The sequence below is a fragment of the Xenopus laevis genome, chromosome 5L (genome assembly GCF_017654675.1).
Source record: "Xenopus laevis strain J_2021 chromosome 5L, Xenopus_laevis_v10.1, whole genome shotgun sequence".
NCBI classification, from domain to species: Eukaryota; Metazoa; Chordata; class Amphibia; order Anura; family Pipidae; genus Xenopus; species Xenopus laevis.
This window is the reverse complement of record NC_054379.1, coordinates 127,598,017-127,618,776: the sequence shown is the minus strand read 5'-3', so window position 1 is coordinate 127,618,776 and position 20,760 is coordinate 127,598,017. Positions and strand designations below refer to the sequence as shown.

The window sequence follows — 20,760 nt, the reverse complement described above, 5'->3', positions numbered from 1 at the left end:
ATTTAAATTTGAGGAAAATCAACAAATACCACCAATTTTCAACAATCATTTGTTGCGTTCAGCTGTACATCAATCACTTCAGTCCCTGTCCCAGTGGAGATTGTAATCTATGGTCGATATCATGTACATGGTATAATATAAGGTTGCCTATTTGTGTGGGGGGGACCTAAGAGGGGACCTAAGTACCCAAAAACACTCCCACTAGCATGGGGGATATACAAAATCCTTGCAGATAGTGTCCTGACTGTGATTAAATTTGGGACCCCTGTTCATTGCTTTATAATTACAAACGTATTTTGCACCTTAAACTCAACTTTATATTTTTTTATTTGACCATTAAGGGGAAATCTGTAGCCCAAAATGTAAACAATGTAATGTTCCAAGACCAAGGAAATGGAATATCTCATTCAAGCAGGATTCAACCAACCATAAACTGTGTCAGATATAAATCATAGGCCACTACAATCTCTATGGCAAGTTGAGTACTGAAAAATTTTTCCTGTACATTTTAAATATGGAGCCCATGTCAGTGCAATTTTGTAACCTTTACTAGAAATCCCTGGAAACCATGATATAGTGGAAAATTCACAGGGAGTGTGGATATTATACTGCTTTTAGTAATTTGACTTCAAAATGTATTTAGCTGCTAACTTGTGAAGATAAGAACACAGTGACATATATATACCCTTAGGGCATGTGTGGGTTGGCATTTCAGAAGGGAATAAATAAATATATTACAAACAGTGATGGGTGAATTTCTCCTGTTTCGATTCGCCAAACGAAAAATTTGTGACGATCACGCCAATTTCGATACAGGCATTAAAGTCAATGAGCGTCCAACATTTTTTGATTTTATCATACTATAAGGAATACCCTGAGATTCACAAATTCATTAGCCGGAGGTGAAACATGGAAATACGCCACAAATTTGCACTAGCCAAATTTATTTGCCCATCACTAATTACAAACTGAATGAAAATGAGTATCTTTGCTATAGATTCACTGTCTCTAATTTTCAGGGACACATTTTAATTTTCACCCTCCCAAAGAACTGGGTATACATGGAAATTTTTCATATTTTTAAAAAACTTGGATCTGCAAATTTTATTATTTTTCAATAGTGATGGGCGAATTTATTCGCCAGGCGCGAATTTGCGGCGAATTTGCGCGATTCGCGCCGAGCGAATAAATTCGCGAAACGCCCGCGAAAATTTGCGGTAAAAATTCGGCGGCGTCAAAAATTTTTTTTTAGAAAAACGGACGCCGGCGCCAAAAACGGGCACCGGCATCGGAAAAACGGGCGCCGGCGTCAAAAACGAGACACGGCGCCGGTTCGCGAATTTTTCGCAGTTTCGCGAATTTCGCGCGAAATTCGCAAATTTTTCGGCAAAGCGAAACTGCGCAAATTCGCCCATCACTATTTTTCAATTTTCTGTTGTTGGGCTCTACTTATATTTTGTTGTGCATATGTTGTGATAAATGTCTGACTACTTGCTTTAACACTGTAGACTTTTGTTCTGAATTACTCCAAGGAATGTTCCAGTTCTATCCACATAAAAGGGGCAGATTTGCTAAAGGGAAAAGTGGCTGTCACCAGAAATCCCATCCGCAGAGACATCTCCAATTTACTAACAGGCATAGACAACAATTTGCTAGCAAAAGAGACTGTCACTGGCAAATTCATTAAAGTGCAAATTTTACAGAACGTTACCACTTTCACCAGAGTTTCCTTTGCCACAAGAACTTTCATTTGAAGCAACGTAGGGGGTTCTTCATAGTGAGGACAGTGAGGTTGTGGAATGCACTGCCGGGTGATGTTGTGATGCTGATTCAGTTAATGCCTTTAAGAATGGCTTGGATGATTTCTTGGACAGACATAATATCAAAGGCTATTGTGATACTAAACTCTATAATTAGTATAGATATGGGTATATATAATTTATGTGAAAGTATGGAGGGGTGTGTGTATGAATGCTGGGTTTTCATTTGGAGGGGTTGAACTTGATGGACTTTTTTCAACCCAATTTAACTGTGTAACTATGTAACTATGTAACCTTAGACTTGGTGAACTGATAATATGAAGGTACATGTTCCTCGATCTTATTCAGTCAGTGACATCATATCATGTATGCCGTAAAGTCATAAAAGTTCTAAAAAAACGCTGGCATTTTTTCATATTTTAAAATGGGATTGCCTTCAGAAGTTCTGACTATTTAAAATGTTTGTGTTAAAAATGTTTTTTAACCATTTGAGGGGCATGCCACATTTGTTTTAGGGTGGGATCATGTCTAGGGCATCTCTTTTGTCTTTATTTTACTTTCTTGGACATTTGTAATAATAAATGGTCACTTCAAGCATTTGCACCAACATCTCTTATAAAGACAGTTATATGACCTATATGTACCTATATGTAGAATATAGTAGAATAGCAAATAAACAGTCTCAACAGACTCAAAATCTCACCCTGATTTCCTTGATTACTGAGTCAATCTACCTGTAACGGTTGGCACTCTAAATCTAGAACCAATGCCAAGCACCCTGCTCTTGGCTCGTGCTTCTGCCTGTAGCAGGTGCCTTTGGCCTCGGGAGGAGCCCTCAGCTACTCAGATGTCGCCAGGTCTTAAAATGAGAGGTGCAAGGCGAGGGGTTCTAGACAAGCAGAGGGGCACAACTGTAAACAAGAGTCTTTTGGGCTGAAGGTCACAGTACAAGGCGGTAGACAGAATCAAAGTCAGAACAGGCCAGGTCGAGGCAGGCAAGGGTCAAACCATGTAGTCAATCAAAGGGTTAAGCAGGATCAGAGTCGGATATCAGGCAAGGGTCAGGATTCAGAAGTCAGGATTGTCAAATAGCCAGGCAGGGTCACAACAGGGATTCAAAAACCGATCAGGAAACAGGAATCAAATAGCACAAGGCTCTGGAGCACCAGGAAACAAGATCCTATCACGGGCAAAGAAGACCAGTGCAATAGCCCTTTAAATACCCATAAGGCTTCGCGCCATTGCGCGCTGACGTCACACACCAGCGCGCCTGTGCCTATTAAAATAGCAGAGGCGCTGCGGGTGCCCTTAGTTAACCGGCGCATCAAGAAGAGAAGACCGGCGTGGCGGGCGTCCACGCCGAAAGCACTGTGGCCGTCCCCACCGGCCCGCTAGACCAGTAGATAAGGTAAGTAGATTTTGTTACACTTCCTACTGCTCAAGCCCCACAGCTTGGAAACCTCTGTTGTGCGCTACAATATAAATATAAATAAGTACATATTAAATTAACAGTTGTAGTATGCCTTCGTAAGAACCAGATTCTTCTTGTGTACTTTTACCACAATTATACATTGTAGTAAGAGAGACTTTATGAGTGACTTGGATGACTTCTGACAAGCACAATATCCAAGGCAACAGTGATCTCAAGATCTACAATTATTTTAATATACAGGTTTGGGACCGTTTATCTAGAATGCTCAGGACCTGGGGTTTTCTGGACAATGGATCTTTCCGATTTTTGGATCTCTATACCTTAAATCTACTTTAAAATCATTTCAATATTAATTAAATCCAATAGGATTATTTTGCATCCAGTTATGATTTATTATATCTTGGGATCAAGTACAAGGTAACATTTTATTACTAAAGAGAAAAGGGTAAGAGAAAAAGGCAATCATTTTGAAACATTATATGAATATTATGGAGTCTATGGGACATGGTCTTTGCGTAATTTGGAGCTTTCTGGATAACGGATTCTATACCTGTACTGTATGTGTCTATATCTATATATATTTATATAGGAGTGTATCACCAAGTCTGTATATGTGAATATATGCACTGGGGGGCATTGGGGGGGTTGAGCTATTTTTTTCTCCATTTTGCAAATATGCACCTAAAAACCCTGTAAAAGTGAAGAGCAGTTCCAATCCAGTGAACAATGGTGAGCTCTGCTTTCACTCTTTGATAAATATGCATCAAAGAATCAAAGTTATACTGTATATCCTGTATAATTAGAATCCGAGGTAGGGGAGTAATAAGTACCACCCCTACAGGATTTATTCCCAAAAGTCATACACTGTTGGTGGGTTGGAGTTCCATTGGTGAAGGAGTGTTAAGGGCTTTCTATTAACTAGTGATGGGCGAATAAATTCGACAGACGCAAATTTCCGTGTTTCACTGCCGGCCAATAAATTTGCGAGACTGTGGCAAAAATTCGTAGATGAAAATCCACTGTGTCGAAAAAATTTTGGCACACGTCAGAATAGTCGCGCGTCAAAATTATTCAGATACCCATTGACTTTAACGCATTTGGACAAAATAGCTGTGCATATAAAGACTGTTTTGTGCATCGACATTGATGGCCATTAACTTCAGTGTGTTTTGCAAATTTTTCGCCATTTCACCGTTTTTCAATGAAGCGGGACAAATTTGCCCATCACTACTCTTAACCTGTATAAGAGGAAGGTGGGTAGCCATTTTCTTCCATTTGAATCCCCCTGATGGGGGAGAGCAGATCTGTGGTCAGAGCCTAAGGTGAAGGGAAGGCCCTAAACCCATAATAATAAAACTCTCAAGCTCACTGTTATATAAGGGAAGCTGTTTTGAAACCTCCTATGGTACACAGGTAGTGTTGTGGGTCAGAACTAAGGGCAGGCAGAAGAGGCATGTGCCTAGGATGCAATGGGGGTTGCTAGGCATGTCTGCCTAGCACTAGTCTGGGACCTGGGTCCTGCACACGATCCCCATCACTCCCCCCAAGAGCTTGCTATTGCGCATGTGCGGGGGGGGGGCTGTTGGCCGGCCAAGCAGTAACAGTCTAATGAAAAATATTACATTGTGAAATGCTATTTTTTTTATTTGTGCACATTTTTTCGTTTACAGATTGTATTACATTTTACCCAAAATGTCTTAATGTCCTTGATATATTGATGAAGAGGATCTCTTGTCTTTGTCTGTATTCATTTTTTGGTCGCACTCTCATTGAACCACTGCTTAAAGGTTCAAAATTGTGGCAAGCACAACTTATGTAGCAGAACTATAACATTCAAAAAATACACTTACAGTTTTTTTCTGTCTGATTAATGCTGATTGTACAAATACACTGTGTCATATGTTAATGGCCCAATGGAGGGAATCATTTTTCCCCTACCAGTTATGAAACTTGCACTGTTTATACAGTAACTGAGCAAAACTTATGGAAGAAGACAAGCTAAATGTCTAAATGTTTACACAATGAACAGCAGTAGTCCACAAAATAGGCTTATTTTACCCTCTTTAATTATTCTCATTATTTATCTGTTCCATTCCCTCTGTAAATATTATGCACCCTTTCAGTGCAATATACACATACAAATACATTTTGCTGAGCATGACAAATATTTACAGAATGCAATGTCACTTTTTTTTAAAGTGTCTCATGCCCTGAGTTTCTCTGTTATACATATCTGTCTGAACTGTAAGCAAATGACTTGCCATAGACACATCTTGGGTCTATTCATGCAGACGTTACCTATTCTCTTCTGGGGCAATTACTATCTGATAATGATGCGAGCATAAAATGGTACCAATTTGTACTTGCCTTGCGTTAAAATTACACAACTCTGTTACAGAACTTTAACCAGCCATAGGAAAGAATTTGATGTAGCTGCTCAGTCAGCACCTTCAAATCAATTCTTTTTATTTGGCACAGTTGAAAATGAGGAAAAAAAGGCTTGGATAATTTTAACTATGTGACTCAAAAACACATCCTTGACTGTCAGAAAAAGTTTACTGACTAATGACAAACTGTAATAAAATTCTAAATTCTGGGAAAACCATCAGAAATAACTTCCCACTAGCTCTTTATTTTGATATAGAGCTCTTGTCTAGTTTATGTGCCTCTGATGTTCTCACAAAACACAGTAGAGCTGTGCACAGTGCAAAAACAGGTCACAATTGGCCATTGTTTTGCACGTTGGACACTGCTTGGTTCATTGTGGAAATAGCTACTGCTCTCCTTTTCTGAGCACAAACAACTGCACCTCCATTCACTAATACAGCATTGACTGCATTGGCACTGTATTAGCGAGGGGTGGCACTTAAGCATCCCCCCTCCCTTCACTTACTTTGCGCATTATTCAGAAGCACAAGGTAGTGATCAGCAGTAGGCACAGCCCATGCTGGGGTCCTGTCCTTAACACCTGTTAAGGCAGACAGCAAGAACAGGGGTGAGCTACCCCTTAAAGGAACAGTTCAGAGTAAAAATAAAAACTGGGTAAATAGATAGGCTGTGAACAATAAAAAATGTTTCTAATATAGTTAGTTAGACAAAAATGTAATCTATAAAGGCTAACAGAACAGAACCCAACTTTCTGCTTTTCAGCTCTCTAACTCTGAGTTAGTCAGTGACTTTAAGGGGGCCCACATGGAACATAATTGTTCAGAGAGTTTGCAATTGATCCTCAGCATTCAGCTCAGATTCAAAAGCAACAGCTATGGTCCATGTGGTCCCCCTCAAGTCACTGATTGGTTCCTGCCGGGTAACCAATCAGGAAGTAGTGTTCTGGCTATTATGTTAGACATCCAGTCACTCCAGCCTTTATACATTATATTTTTGGCTAACTAACTATATTAGAAACATTTTTAATTTTGCACAACCTATCTATTTACCAAGTTTTTATTTTTATAGTGAACTATTCCTTTAAGGCACTACTTCATGCACTAAGTGCCAGATTTCTTATTCAGCGCTCAATGCAAAAAACAGAAACCCAAGAGATGCTAGTGCCCTGTGAGTGAGCACTAAGGGGCACTTTCTTGCACTTGCATCCCCTGGTGTTCATAAATTACCCCAGGAATCACAGCAAATGCATGACAGTTATGGGGGGGGGAAGTGTCCAAAAAGTTGTAGCACAGAAAAAATGCATACATTAGAGCAGTGATCCCCAACCAGTAGCTCGTGAGCAACATGTTGCTCTCCAACCCCTTGGATGTTGCTCCGAGTGGCCTCAAAGTAGGTGCTTATTTTTAAATTCCTGGCTTGAAGGCATGTTTTGGCTGCATAAAAACCAGGTGCATTGCCAAACAGAGCCTCAATGTAGGTTGAAAATCCACATAGGCGATACCAAATGTACCAAATGGCCAATCACAATACTTATTTGCCACCCCAAGGACATTTTGCATGCTTGTTTTGCTCCCCAACTTCTTTTTCTTCTAAATGTTGCTCATGGGTTCAAAAGGTTGGGGACCCCTGCATTAGAGCAAAAAGTTGCATTCCACAATACAATATTGTGCATTAGATAGTTATTATATTGGGAATTTATGTTGCAGAAATATGCATTGTTAAAGACCTGCTTAAAGCTTGCACCAATATAATGACTTTCTCAATAAGAAGTTGTATTACATATACTACAAAGTGGCACAAACAATACAAATCTCAATCTTTCCAGAGTGAATGTTAAAATAGTTTTGCAGGTTTGCATCAATTAGCAGAAAAGGAAAAAAAATAGTAGTTACAAGTGTTGAAATATTACAGTATAAATAATATATCACAGTAAAAACTCAATTTTACATACCCTGACTTTAGGTTTTCCTGTATTTTACAGTTGTTGTGGCCCCACCAAAATTTAATGCATAATGCATTTCCTTGATTTTATGTGTATAGAAAACGGATCCGCACACACTCTGGTTAATGCAGTCGGGGAGTATCCCCTTTTATTTAGCCACCAAACATTCAACGTTTCGGAGGGGAACACCCTCCCTTCATCCCCTTTAATTTAGCCACCAAACATTCAATTTTCGGGGGGGGAACACCCTCCCTTCATCCTGATGAAGGGAGGGTGTTCCCCCGAAACATTGAATGTTTGGTGGCTAGATAAAAGGGGATACTCCCCGACTGCAGTAACCAGAGTGTGTGCGGATCTGTTTTCTATACACATACGTTGCTAAGGGACCCGGCCGGGTCAACGGAAGAAACGCACCACCAGTTGCAGGATTGGTGAACTACGTGTGTGCGGTAGGAGAAATTACATTGTTTCCCTGATTTTACACCATTTTTTTCTGGTTCTCTGAAAAAAGTAAAATGCCAGTTTTGCTGCATACTGTAACAATTGCTAGGCAAGTAAACTGCCAGTTTTGCTGTATACTGTAACAATTGCTAAGCATTTTCATATACAATGGCGGTATCAAAACTGAGATCTGCCCCTGACTGTAGCTCTCAGTATTCCATTGGAAACTGAAGGTTGTACACGGGATGCTGGGATTGTTAGTATTTCATAATTTCCTTGCATATGTTATATTATGGCCAAACAGTATTTAATATTCTATGTGAAAAAATCTCATTGTGATAGTGGCATCCCCTACAGGCTAGCAATTACACTGAAGGCAACAAAATTCCATTTCAGAGATCCTGCATAAGAAATTTAGCAAATTAAATATTTGGCAATGAAATACGAGTTAATGGTGAGTTAAACAAGCCAAAAAAGGCCTTTTAGTATAACAGAATACTCTTTAATGACTTTTCATTTGCTTCAGCTCAGTTACCAAGAGATCTTGGTAAATAAAACAAGCAAAGTTTAGACTTGGCAGGAAAAAACATCACTGTACTTTAAGTATAAACGGAAAATTCACACATTTTCCATGTGGGTAAGGAAACTGTGGACAAGCAACTGAAATAGTATTGAACTATATAAAAATGTATCCTATTTTTATAATTTTCTCTCAAACAGAGAAACCTCTTAGAAAGACTTAACTCCATTCTTAAAGCAAGTCAAGTATCAAAGTTTATAGGGCCCATTTATTAAACCTTTATTTTTTCTGGTCAAGGTTTTTAGGGGGAAAATCTAATTTTTTGTGGAAAAATAAAATTTAGAGATTGATCATACCCCAAATCTGCTAAATATCAGAATCTGGAAATACTCCAACTCAAACCTGTCGAGGTTATGTAGAAGTCAATGGCAGATGTCCCTTAAAGTGATACTGACAATAAAAATGTTATTTTCAAAATTTTAATCTACATTAAAAGTTGCCTATGGGTGATTTTGTTGTTTTTCGCTGATAGTTCTGATTTTGTAAGTAATTGCTATTTGAAGTTCCTAAACCTGACTGTTTTGCCAACCTGACTCTTCTCAGTCTGTCAGTTCGAGTTTCTAATTCTAACGGACTATTGCTGCACAAATATGGCCGCCCCCTCATACAGGAACATGGGGGGGGGTAATAAAGGTAACGTAAAATACAACATATAAATACTTTTATGACAAAATGATGTATAGCATTCAAAAACAATATGACAAATACAAAAAGGTTATTTTCTGGTGTCAGTATCTCTTTAAGTTGTTTCTTGACATTGTGATCTGGCTGGATAATTAATAAAGTTTAGGTTTTTCTCTGAAATAATAAAATTAATAAAAACGCGTTTTCAGAGCATCAACTGTACAATATGGGGCACATTTACACATTTACTAGCTCGAGTGAAGGAATAAAAGAAAAAATACTTCGAATTTCGAACGTTTTTTTGGGCTACTTCGACCATTGAATAGGCTACTTCGACCTTCGACTACGACTTTGAATCGAACAATTCGAACTAAAAATCGTTTGACTATTCGACCATTTGATAGTCGAAGTACTGTCTCTTTAAAAAAAACTTCGACCCCCTACTTTGCCAAGTAAAACCTACCAAACCTCAATGTTAGCCTATGGGGAAGGTCCCCATAGTCTTTCTAAGGTCGTTTTGATCGAAGGAATTTCGTTCGATCGTTGGATTAAAATCCATCGAATCGTTTGAGTCGAAGGATTTGATCGTTCGATCAAGCGATTATAACGAATAGCGCTAAATCCTTCGACTTTGATATTCGAAGGATTTAACTTCAATAGTCGAATATCGAGGGTTAATTAACCCTCGATATTCGACCCTAAGTAAATCTGCCCCTACGAATTGACGCTCAATTTTGTTACATTTTGTTGCTCTGATTTTTTGGAGACAAAAAGTATTGATAAATCAGTTCAATGCGTGGAAAGAAGTTTGGTCGACTTTGTTTTCATAAAAAAACATATCAATATTTTTGTTTTTTTCAATCCTCATCATCTTCCTATTTTCTCCATGTTTCACTCACCTTTGTCTATTTATTTCTACCTGTGTTTCCCTTTCTTTCTCTCCCAAGTTCTCTAACTCTTCCTCAAAACTTCTCTCTCTTCCCTTTAACCATTATTAATCCTCCCTTTTGCCACAAGGGTTCTTAGCATTTTTATTAGGCATCATGTGCTTTTCCTAAAGAACTGGGCATAATCCATTTTAAACTTTACTACCAAAAATGTGAACACAAAAAATTCACCTGCATGTTTGACTTTTAAATGTAGCTGCAGCAGCTTCTACCCAATATCTGGATCAAGAAAACCTTTCCAACCTCACCATGGTTGGAAATACTTCAATTTTTAGTTGAACTACCTTGATCTATTTTCCACCATCATTTGGATGGACTAGGTTTTAATACTAGAAGGTAATTTCTCCTGAAATTTCCCTTTTCATCAAAAATGATCTAAATACCTAGGGTAAGAAAAAAAGACTAAACATATAATTAAATGGATTTAATACCATTTTCCATTTAATACAATATAAATATTGCTTCAAACCCCATATTTCATTTAGTTTTAAATTACTAATTTTCCTTCCTTTGAGTGTCTGCTAATCAAAACAAAATCTCAAATAAGCCTCTGTAATTTCACATTTAATATTGCTGTGCTTTCCAGGCGCATAATGTGTTTTTCATGAAAATGTGTGAATTTTAATTACAGTGTATCGTCTTAATTTTAAGTTATGGCTTGCATTCCTGAGAAAATATGACTGTAGCTAGGCACTCTAAAGGAAAAGCATCTTTCATTGGTCTTTGAAAAAAGGTCAGGCATAACACCACAAAAGTAAACCGCTCAGTGATCTGTGGATTCTAAGAGACAAACATAACAATGAATATAAAGTCAGGGTAGGAAGGGTACTTTCATACTGGTAGTAAACACACAAATGGAAAATACAGTTTTTTTGTTCAAGCTACAATAAGTAATCTTTAATATAGTATGATGTAGCGTTAAAGTATGCAATAATAATTAACTACAGTGGTGACATGCTAACAATAAATAGCTATTCAGTTAATCAGATACTTCCGCAATTGTTCTCCTCCCTCTCTCCCTAACATCTCCCTTCATTCAGATGTCACTGATGTTGGTACAGTAGTCTCAATGTCCGGAAATATGTGGATCATGTTCCTTTCTCATATTTGGAATGTTAGTGTAATTAAATACCCATGCATTCAGTAACAAACAGTACCATATATATTTGTATGAATGTGCAGGGACACATACTACAGTAAATACTGTAGATACTAGTAAGTGATGCTAGTTGATATACTTTACTTTTTAAAAAAGTGTATGTTTACTTGCCCTTTAAATGTAATGTACAGTCTGAGGGATGGAGGGCTGCAGCAGAGGCCCTTGAAATTCACCAGACTCCCCATTACTGTAGATGGTGTGTAATTTGTATCCATTCACCACATACACTATGTCTCTATTTAGATAAGATAAAGATAAATAACACCACCAGCAGCTACCTGACAGCAAAACAATCTCAATTCTCGGTGTGTAAGTACAAAGCAGCATGCCATTAGCTTTTTTTAATGCTGATGTGAGCTTTATCCCGGGTGCCTTGAACTGCCCACTGGCAAACAGAGCGTAATTGCATTAGCACACAAACAAGGCAGGAATACAGATTCTTAACAGTGCATTTTAATAACAAGGAACATGTCCCTTGATTCACAAATCAACCTCTATAATGGTAACACAATTTTAAAAAAGAATGCTTCTTCGCCTAAATCCTATATACGAGAATTGTATATTGTATTCCAGTGAGCAGAATGCATCCACAAACCCCATACTGTAATACGCCAACAGGTCCTATAAGTATATAATCTATACACTGTACAGATATATATCCAGCACTGAGAATAATTAAGCAATTCCATACAAATCTAAAGGAATTCACTGCTTGCAGCTGCAGCTACAGTTCCGGAGCCCCTTCTTAACTGTCACTGATTAAACCAGGACAGTAGCAAGGGAAACGTATGCCAGTGCTATATCATTAGTTGGAAGGCAGTGTGTTACATAATGTGCTGATGGCATTAGTTTGGAAACATCACATTTACATAAGCAGTAGAATGAACATCAACACCCAGCTGGATTTTTGTCTACAAATACAAAATAAATCACGAAGGCTTTCTATAAAATAATCCTACAGCTACTGGCTGAATGTAGTAAAGGCATATACTCTACCATTATGATTAGAGTTCTCGGTCTGCTTATTTCATCCACATCATCCTCGAGCACAATTTCATGTGACAAATCCTCTTGTCGTCTGGAGCAAATATGGGGACAGCTCCTCTGTACCACAGAACGAAAGGCTTGAAGCAGAACAATGCTGGCAGCACAGCCCATATCTGCATCCTGAAGCCTACAGAATAACTTCTATGTGGATGCTATGTTTGTAAAACAGTGGTTCCTTGTCCCTGGAAGCAGCCTACACTGCAGCTGTAGCCAACCAGCTCTCCAATCAGTTTCTGCTGCCCGGATCATATGATCAGAACTAAATGCTTGGATGCAGCTATAGGAAAAGACTTCATCTACTGTAACTGAACACTTGCAGAGACATTAGGGCAGAGAACTGTCTCCAAATAATTCTGGATTCAGGAGAAGTCCATGGTTTCCTGTTTTTTCTTTATTCAACAGAATAAAAAGAGCTGCAGTTCCATAGTACTTTTTATTGAAATCATCTGTTCAAATAATAAATTCGGTTTAGTTTTCTGAGCAAAACTATGGTCTGGAAAATCTGATTGCAGTAGGACCAATACATATACTGATTTAAATATAAAAAAAAAATTTAAGCCACTGGCTGATTCTTGCTATTTCCTATATTTTAATTGTGCATTGGAACTCAAATATCGTCATGGTGCAGTGGGAAAAAACTATTTACCTTTTCTGTCACTTAAACCAATATGCCCACCCACCAGGATTATAGAAAACTGTTGCATCTGCACCACTGCTGTGATAAATCTCTGTCACTTTAGAAGAGACAAATATTTCTCTGCAAATTTATACCTTAAGTTGTTGCAAATAAGGAATTGTTTCACATACTGGAGCAAGTTCAGCACCCACTTGCATGCCCTATGCACACCTCTTTCTCGCATGTAATTCATGTGAATGTATGTCATTCAAATCGAAGCAATTGCAAAGAATATCTAAAGCCCTGCATTAGTTGCACTAATCTCTGCAATTGTTTTGCACCTGCGTAATGACAGTGGAGAATAAGCTCTGTGTCCCACAGGTAATGGGCAGCAAGAAAAGTATATGTACCCAAGCTGATTTATACACTTAGGGGGTTATTTATCAAAGTCCGAATTTATCTCAATATTTTATGCTATAAACTCCGATCAAATCCACTTGGGTTTTTTACACTTATTTATTATTACATTTTCCCATAATTTTGCTTTGTGGGAAAAAGTCAGATTTTCAAAAAATTTTTCCGGAATTTGCCCCCAGAAAACTTTGGGGTATTGCACGAAACCCATCACACATCAAAAAATCATTGGGACTTCTCCCATTGACTTAAATGCAACCTCAACAGGTCTGAGATGCCTGATTTTGAGATTCAGACTTTTCCATCCTCAGGGTTTAATAAATTCAAAAAAATGGTGATTTTTTTAAAAGTTTGATTTTATAAAAAAAATCATGAATTTTTCATGATTTTTGCATTCGGAGTTTAGTAAATAACCCCCATAGACTGGCACCAAGATCAGAAAAATAAACAGCAAAACACGGTTTTCCTTTTGATATCAAGCTTTTAGGTCTTTAGTTTATATATATATATAGCTCTGATCCCCAGAATATCAGAATTTCTGGCGATGGTAAACCACCATTATATACAGTAAAGTGAGAAAGGTAAAATGTCTGAGATGAAATGTGTTCGATATTATTGACTGAAAACAATACCAGTTTAGGGCAGACCATTACAGTGTTCCATATGTTTGCGCAAATGGAAATATAATAAAAACACAATTCATTTTTGGAATGAACCTTTCTGACTGAGCTTCAACGCAGATTAGTGTTGGAATTTCCATTCTATCATCAGCCTTGTAGCATAGTCTTAGGGGCCGATTCATGAAGCTCGAGTGAAGGATTCGAATTAAAAAAACTTCGAATTTCGAAGTGTTTTTTTAGGCTACTTCGACCATCGAATGGGCTACTTCGACCTTCGACTATGACTACGAATCGAACGATTCGAACTAAAAATCATTCGACTATTCGACCATTCGATAGTCGAAGTACTGCCTCTTAAAAAAAACTTCGACCCCCTACTTCGGCAGCTAAAAGCTACCGAAGTCAATGTTAGCCTATGGGGAAGGTCCCCATAGGCTTGCCTAAGTTTTTTTGATCGAAGGATATTCCTTCGATCGTTGGATTAAAATCCTTCGAATCGTTCGATTCGAAGGATTTAATCGTTCGATCGAAGGAATAATCCTTCGATCGTTCGATCGTAGGATTTGCGCAAAATCCTTCGACTTCGATATTCGAAGTCGAAGGATTTTAGTTCCTAGTCGAATATCGAGGGTTAATTAACCCTCGATATTCGACCCTTCATACATCTGCCCCTTAAACTTCCGTATATTTCCCTCCATATCCCTATACCTGCTCTATGATGATATTCATTACATTCCGTGTAATTGTTCCGTATTTTACTATTACCATAACAACCAGTTATTATAGGAGACAAAATAGTACCCATGTGAGTTTTCTAAGGGTGGCTTTGGCACAAAAAGCAAATGCATATGAAAACAAATTCCGTTGCTTAAACGTATACAAATGTAGGCAGCTATTTAACACAGGTCATTATGCACCATATAAACTGCGTCCAATAACCAATATTTAAAATGTAGTCTGTGTCACATTTGTAAATGTAGATGAATCAATAGTAACAAAATTGCCCCTATAATTACCCCTAAGCACTGCATTGCACAGGAAGGATCCGTTTTGGTCATTTTTGCATGCTCCTTGAACTATGTACATCCATCTTTTTTGCTTAGACACTTTTGGACCATTACACTTTAGCACATATTTTGTTAGTTGTAACAATATTTTCACACTGCCAATTTACCAGTGAGCCTATGTGTATGTACTGTATGTGTGCTGTCATGCACCATATGATTGCATATCAGTATTTGGTGCATAAGCAAAGAGCTCTTCTGTTTATTCTAAAAGAGCAAAGAGTTGTACATCAAGGATGCAACTGGCGTGGAAGGTTGCAGAATGCAAAAAATAGGGTGCCACTTTTTAACACCTTGCCCAAGATTTGTGAATGGCAAATAGGGAGAAGGTTAGAAGCCGAAAGACTGTTCCAGATACATGAATAGGTCCTTTGAAGTCTTGTTAAAATGTGTTACTTTAATCAATTTATTTACCAACAGTATTTCCAAAATTTTATCGTGCAAAGTTTTCTCTTGCATTTTGGGTTTTTATTTTATTTTATTTTATGCAGCTACAAGATCTGTAACTGCTCCTGGACAGCTGAGGTTGATTTGTAAAACCTGTGCAGATGTTAGGTAAATAATAATTACCCAATGCTCTGAAGAAAAGAAAATGATCTGCATTTAAATCAATCTAAAAAGTAACTTTCAACCCATGGTCATTTTATACTCTGCATAAGGATGCATGTAAAGTAAATGGCACTTCAGGGACCAATAAAGGCATGAGGCACATTGCTTAAGAAGGCATTGTATAGACGAAGACAGCAGTTCGGAATTTAGTGAGAAAACACTACAATGTATTTATTATAGAAGTTATTCTGTTACACTTGTATGCATCTAATTATATTCATGTATCTCTTTTAAATTATTTTCAACACAACATTGTGTTTAAATAAAAAGGATCCTTGCATTTTACATTTAAAGAACTGCACGCCATCTCTCCCTTTTGGGATTGTGAATAAAAAAACATGGGTACATGGGTCCAAATTTTGCACTTTGCACATTGCACAGCATTTGTAAATAAACCCAATTGAATCCCACAATACTGAGATAAGGCATATGCGGACATCTAGAAATGTCATTCTTTGAGAGTGCCAAAGATATGCCCGTCATAGTGCTGGAGATACAGTTAAAACAGGTCATTCTGTGCACTTCCTGGGGTACTTCTGGAGGTCACTGAAAATAATCATTTTATTTCATGATATTATGAATCTTAACAGCAGTTCTGTGCTGCTGTGTTGGTGGGCTGGCAGGCCAGCTATGAGAGGGTTAACTGACTGAGTCATGAAGTATCTCCAGACAATCTTCTGCTCAGTTTTCCTGTTTAAACATGTCAGCTATGAAGGAGCAAAACAACTATGCAGAGAAGCATCTAGAGACAGCATTAAAGGGAAAGTAAAGCTTAAAAATGCAAAGTTATTTAGGTAATTTTCTGATCAACTTATATCTATTTTTTAAAAAGTGTATCAACAGCAGCACTACAGTACTGTGGTAAACAGTCAGTCCGAAAGCCAGCCAGCTGCCAGTAGGTTAAGTTAAAGAAAGTGTCTCCTGATGCTTCTCTGAACAATTTTCTCACTCTTTCAGCTTGTTTAGTTCTGACAGTTATGAGGATCCAGAGAACTGTGCGAACGATTCCTGCACCCTCTGGAGGCTGTCTGGCTGTCCATCTATCTCTGTAGTCAGCATTGTTGTTGAAACACTCCACTTGGCTTTCCCATGGAAGGGTAAATAAAGTAGAAAATGATCATGCTTTCAACTGAATTCCAGAAGTGGTTCCATATTCTATACCACTGTAAGTTGTCTGGCATATTAACCTGCTAATATACCAGAGGTAAAACCACTGCTCTTATTTAATATAGTGCACCAGCAGTGAACTGATTAAAATACGAATGTATCTTGCGAGCTGAGCTCCAGTGGCAATAGGTTAACATCTGAAATAAAAATACAAATCATAGATATATACATCTCTGTTGCGTTCAGAAAAGGACCTTACAGATCAACAGTAAGTCACAACATGCGTCACAGGTGTCTGCAATGTTAACCATTTTTTAAAAAAGGTTGCTGATTCAAATTTAATTCAGTCAAGTCAAATAATAAAATCAAATGGATATTTTATTGGTTGCAAGCCCGGATTTGTGGAAAGGCCACCAAGGCCCAGTGGGCCCCAGCTCTTTTGGGCCCCACCGGCCCAGACCAGCTTACTGCAGTTTCTGCTTACCTCCTGGACCCCGGTCGCGTTGCAAAATGTAAGTGAACACGCACGCACAGGAGGGGAGATAGGTGGTTTCCCAGCTGATAGGACTTTGTGGCTGGGGGGCACAGGGGATGGTGAGGGGGGCCCCTTGAGGCTGCGGCCCGGTGGGCCCTGGGCCCCCCAGATTGATGCTGCCCAACCACACCCGCATTGGTTCAGAAAAACGTGGGATGTGCAGGAGATACGATAAGTATTTAAACTACCCATGTGCCAATGCCCATTGCTCTGAAAAATTGTGTGAATAAAGGGGAGGGGACAAGGGCAAAGAACATCAGCAGGCGTAGGGGCACCCGCTATTTAAATCCAGCCCTGATTGTTCCAAATTTGCTGTTAAAAACATTGACACCATCTCTGTAGCAGTGTTTGCCCAAGGGTGTTTTAGCTGAGAACCCGGCTCTACTCTGCCCTCCCATTTTGCACAGAAGAGGAACATTTCATACAGAAGCCTAAACTGTACACTGTGTTTGCTGAAGCACAAAGTACTATCAACATTTGAAAAACAATTATTTTAGTTTATAATGATCATTTCACGTGGGGATCTGCCCACTTTGTAATTATAAATTAATATGAAAGTGTTTGTATCCAATGCACCAACACTCTCAAGCTGTGTCCTTGTATGGTAAACCACCAACATATTTCTGATATTATAGAAAAAATTAAAGCCTAAACATGAATATGACTAAAAATGTCATATTTTATATACTGAACTTATTGCAAAAGCCTAAAGTTTCAACTTCTCAATAGCCGCAATGATCCAGGACTTCAAACTTGTCACAAGGGGTCACCATCTTGGAAAGTGTCTGTGACACTCACATGCTCAGTGGGCTCTGAGCAGCTGTTGAGAAGCTAAGCTTAGGGGTCGTCACTAATTATCCAGCAGAAAATGAAGTTGGTCTGTAATATAAGCTGATGCTACAGGGCTGATTATTAAATTCTGATGCTAATTGCACTGGTTTCTGTGCTGCCATGTAGTAATTATCTGTATTAATTACTAATCAGCCTTATATTGTGACATTTCTATTCTACGTGTACTGTATATTGTGAGTGGGTCCCTAAGCTCAGTAAGTGACAGCAGCACAGAGCATGTGCAGTGAATCACCAGAAAAGAAGATGGGGAGCTACTGGGCATATTTGGAGACACAGATCTTCCCTGCTAAAGGGTTGTGGTTACCTTGGGCTGGTACAGAAGCCCAAAACATAATGTACAACATTTCTAGCTACTTCTTTAGTTAAGCTTTAGTTCTCCTTTAAGACCTATAAAATACCAATGTGTCCAAGTCTAACATGTGCCTGGGGTGACTTGACCTGCTTCAGGGTTCAAGGTATTTAGAAGTTTATTTAGACAGTAGAGGGAATGTACTGAATTATTCAGGTTTTGATTAATATAATAATGTTTTATGCCTAAAACTTCTTTAACATTGACTTCTGTTTTCTGACTCACAGAGTGTTTAGACTATAAATTACCTGCATTATTATTGCCAATTATAGCAGATTTCCTTTCTTGTACATTGTATAAAAAAAACTAAAATAAAATGTTAAATATATATACTGTGTGATCTTTCTTGCTATCTTACTTCTAACTATCAATACAGCTTTTTCAGTGTGTGGATTATACTTTAGTTAGTATTGCCCGACACCCACTCATGTGCTTCTAGATAGATACCTCTGATGTAATATTCAGAGCTGACCCAGACAGTAATGGAAAGCTTACGGTCATTTGTTATTTTATTACTTGAAATGAACCATGCACAGAGGAGTTATATGCACTTAGTGGTTAATGCACCTCCCAGGCTCTTTGCTGTCAAGTCATTCAGCAAGCAGCTACAGTTAGACAAACCTGGTGATGATTTTGGAGGAACATACAAATCAACTAATATACTGTAAGATAAATGTGTCTGTCGCTTGCTTAAAAATACTTTGAAAATATCTGTAAGTGAGGCTGTAAGGAAATCCTCAAAAGTATTAAGCATGTAATCATTTCCATTTCAAAAGCAACTGTATTACAGTTCACAAATCACAATAATTGAATACCCAGCTCTTTATGCACACATGCATTGCACTGTAGAGATGTATTCCAGCCTGATGTTAATAAATACACACTGTCTAATAACCTTTGTGCTCTGACGGTGTTACATAATGAAGGCAATCCCTTGACATTACTCACGTACATAGTCTAACATTATAATGCATGCTCCAAGTAGAGATTCAATTTTCCAGCTCCACACAAAGTACAATTAAGAGGTAATTTGATTTGGAATGTTAAAATTGAGACAGTGTTAAGTTGTAGGAAGTAATGAATAGCAATCAGGGCTGCTTTTTAGGTAGGGCAGGGTCAGGGGCAATAATGTAGAGAGAAGTACAAAGTACACATGATATTGTGCAATGATTGTTTGTATTGTGATACATGTCCATCTCCATCTTGCAGTGCTCCAGTTATTGTTGAACTCCTTTCAGCCTATTTACGACAACAGCAAATTGGCAAATGCAGGTATGTATATCTTCTTTTATATAGTAGTTATAGCTGAAGGGCCACATGTTAGACATACCAGCTATTTGCATTTTTTCAGCTTTATTACATTGACATTGCACTTGCATACCCACTATTGGAATGCTAAACAAAGTTATAGAGGCCTCCCAGCCTAAATAAGGTCTCAATTCCCAATACTCCAGGGTGTTTACAAATGAAAGCATACCGGTACAGACCAGCCTATGCACCTGTGAAACTGCTTGCCCAGTTGGAATATACAAGCAAGGATGCCCAATAAAAATAGATGCCAAGACCCCTGTGACCAGCACAGCAGGCCTTCTGCCTGTGCCAGTGGGTCCCATAACTTCAGAGGGGGAAAGGCCCAAACAGTGACGAAAATAAAAAAAGCTTTGTTCCCTGGGTCCCCTACAAAAATATTGTCTCCCTGTGCATATTGCAGCTGAGACTGTATTCAAATGAACATTACCAAATCGGCTACTTTATTTAATTATATGCTCTGTAGTAAATCCGAAAAAAGTACCCCTTCCAGCACACAGAAGACTGTAACAGTGCCAGCAACTCAACAGGGCACTCGGGGGCGGCATCTATCATATTTTATACAGGGTATAAGGGTAAGGGTTAACTGCACCTGTGATTTTAGAGTGACTTTAGATGCTTGCCCCACTGTAACTGGTGTTTGGCCATTTCCCTGGTTATTTATTATATGGAAGTATACTTGGAAGTACCCACTGCCTCGTGACAGGGGATCACTTCATGGAGGTAAGTACAATAGGGAAGCATTTTAGTCTCCAATACTAGTTTAAACTATCACTGCCATGTAAAAGAAGCAAGATTTTCATATAGTTTATGGCCCTTTTGCCTACTTCACTCTGTACATACTTCCTAACAGTGTGCATTACATATACACACTAGGGCTGCCACCCTATTTTCAAAAAATCGTCAGTGTTGTTTTTATTTAATAATAACCGACACCAATTATCATTTTTATTAGCCAGGATGGTA

At 38.4% G+C, this 20,760-nt stretch overlaps 1 protein-coding gene across 7 annotated transcripts in view; it reads right to left on the bottom strand.

The window, feature by feature from the left end:
• dock10.L (dedicator of cytokinesis 10 L homeolog) overlaps positions 1-20,760 on the bottom strand; it is a 161,155-nt gene that overhangs the window by 116,406 nt on the left and 23,989 nt on the right. For 2 of the 7 annotated variants that reach the window (XM_041563376.1, XM_041563381.1), the window contains exon 1: positions 12,270-12,530. The exons of 1 other annotated variant lie outside the window; for it this stretch is intronic. In XM_041563376.1, coding sequence (XP_041419310.1) covers positions 12,270-12,431 — 162 coding nt within the window. In that variant the 5' untranslated portion in view covers positions 12,432-12,530. Of the gene's footprint in view, positions 1-12,269; positions 12,531-20,760 lie in introns of those variants that run through there. 4 more of the 7 variants (XM_041563377.1, XM_041563382.1, XM_041563378.1 and 1 more) reach the window with 3 other exon arrangements.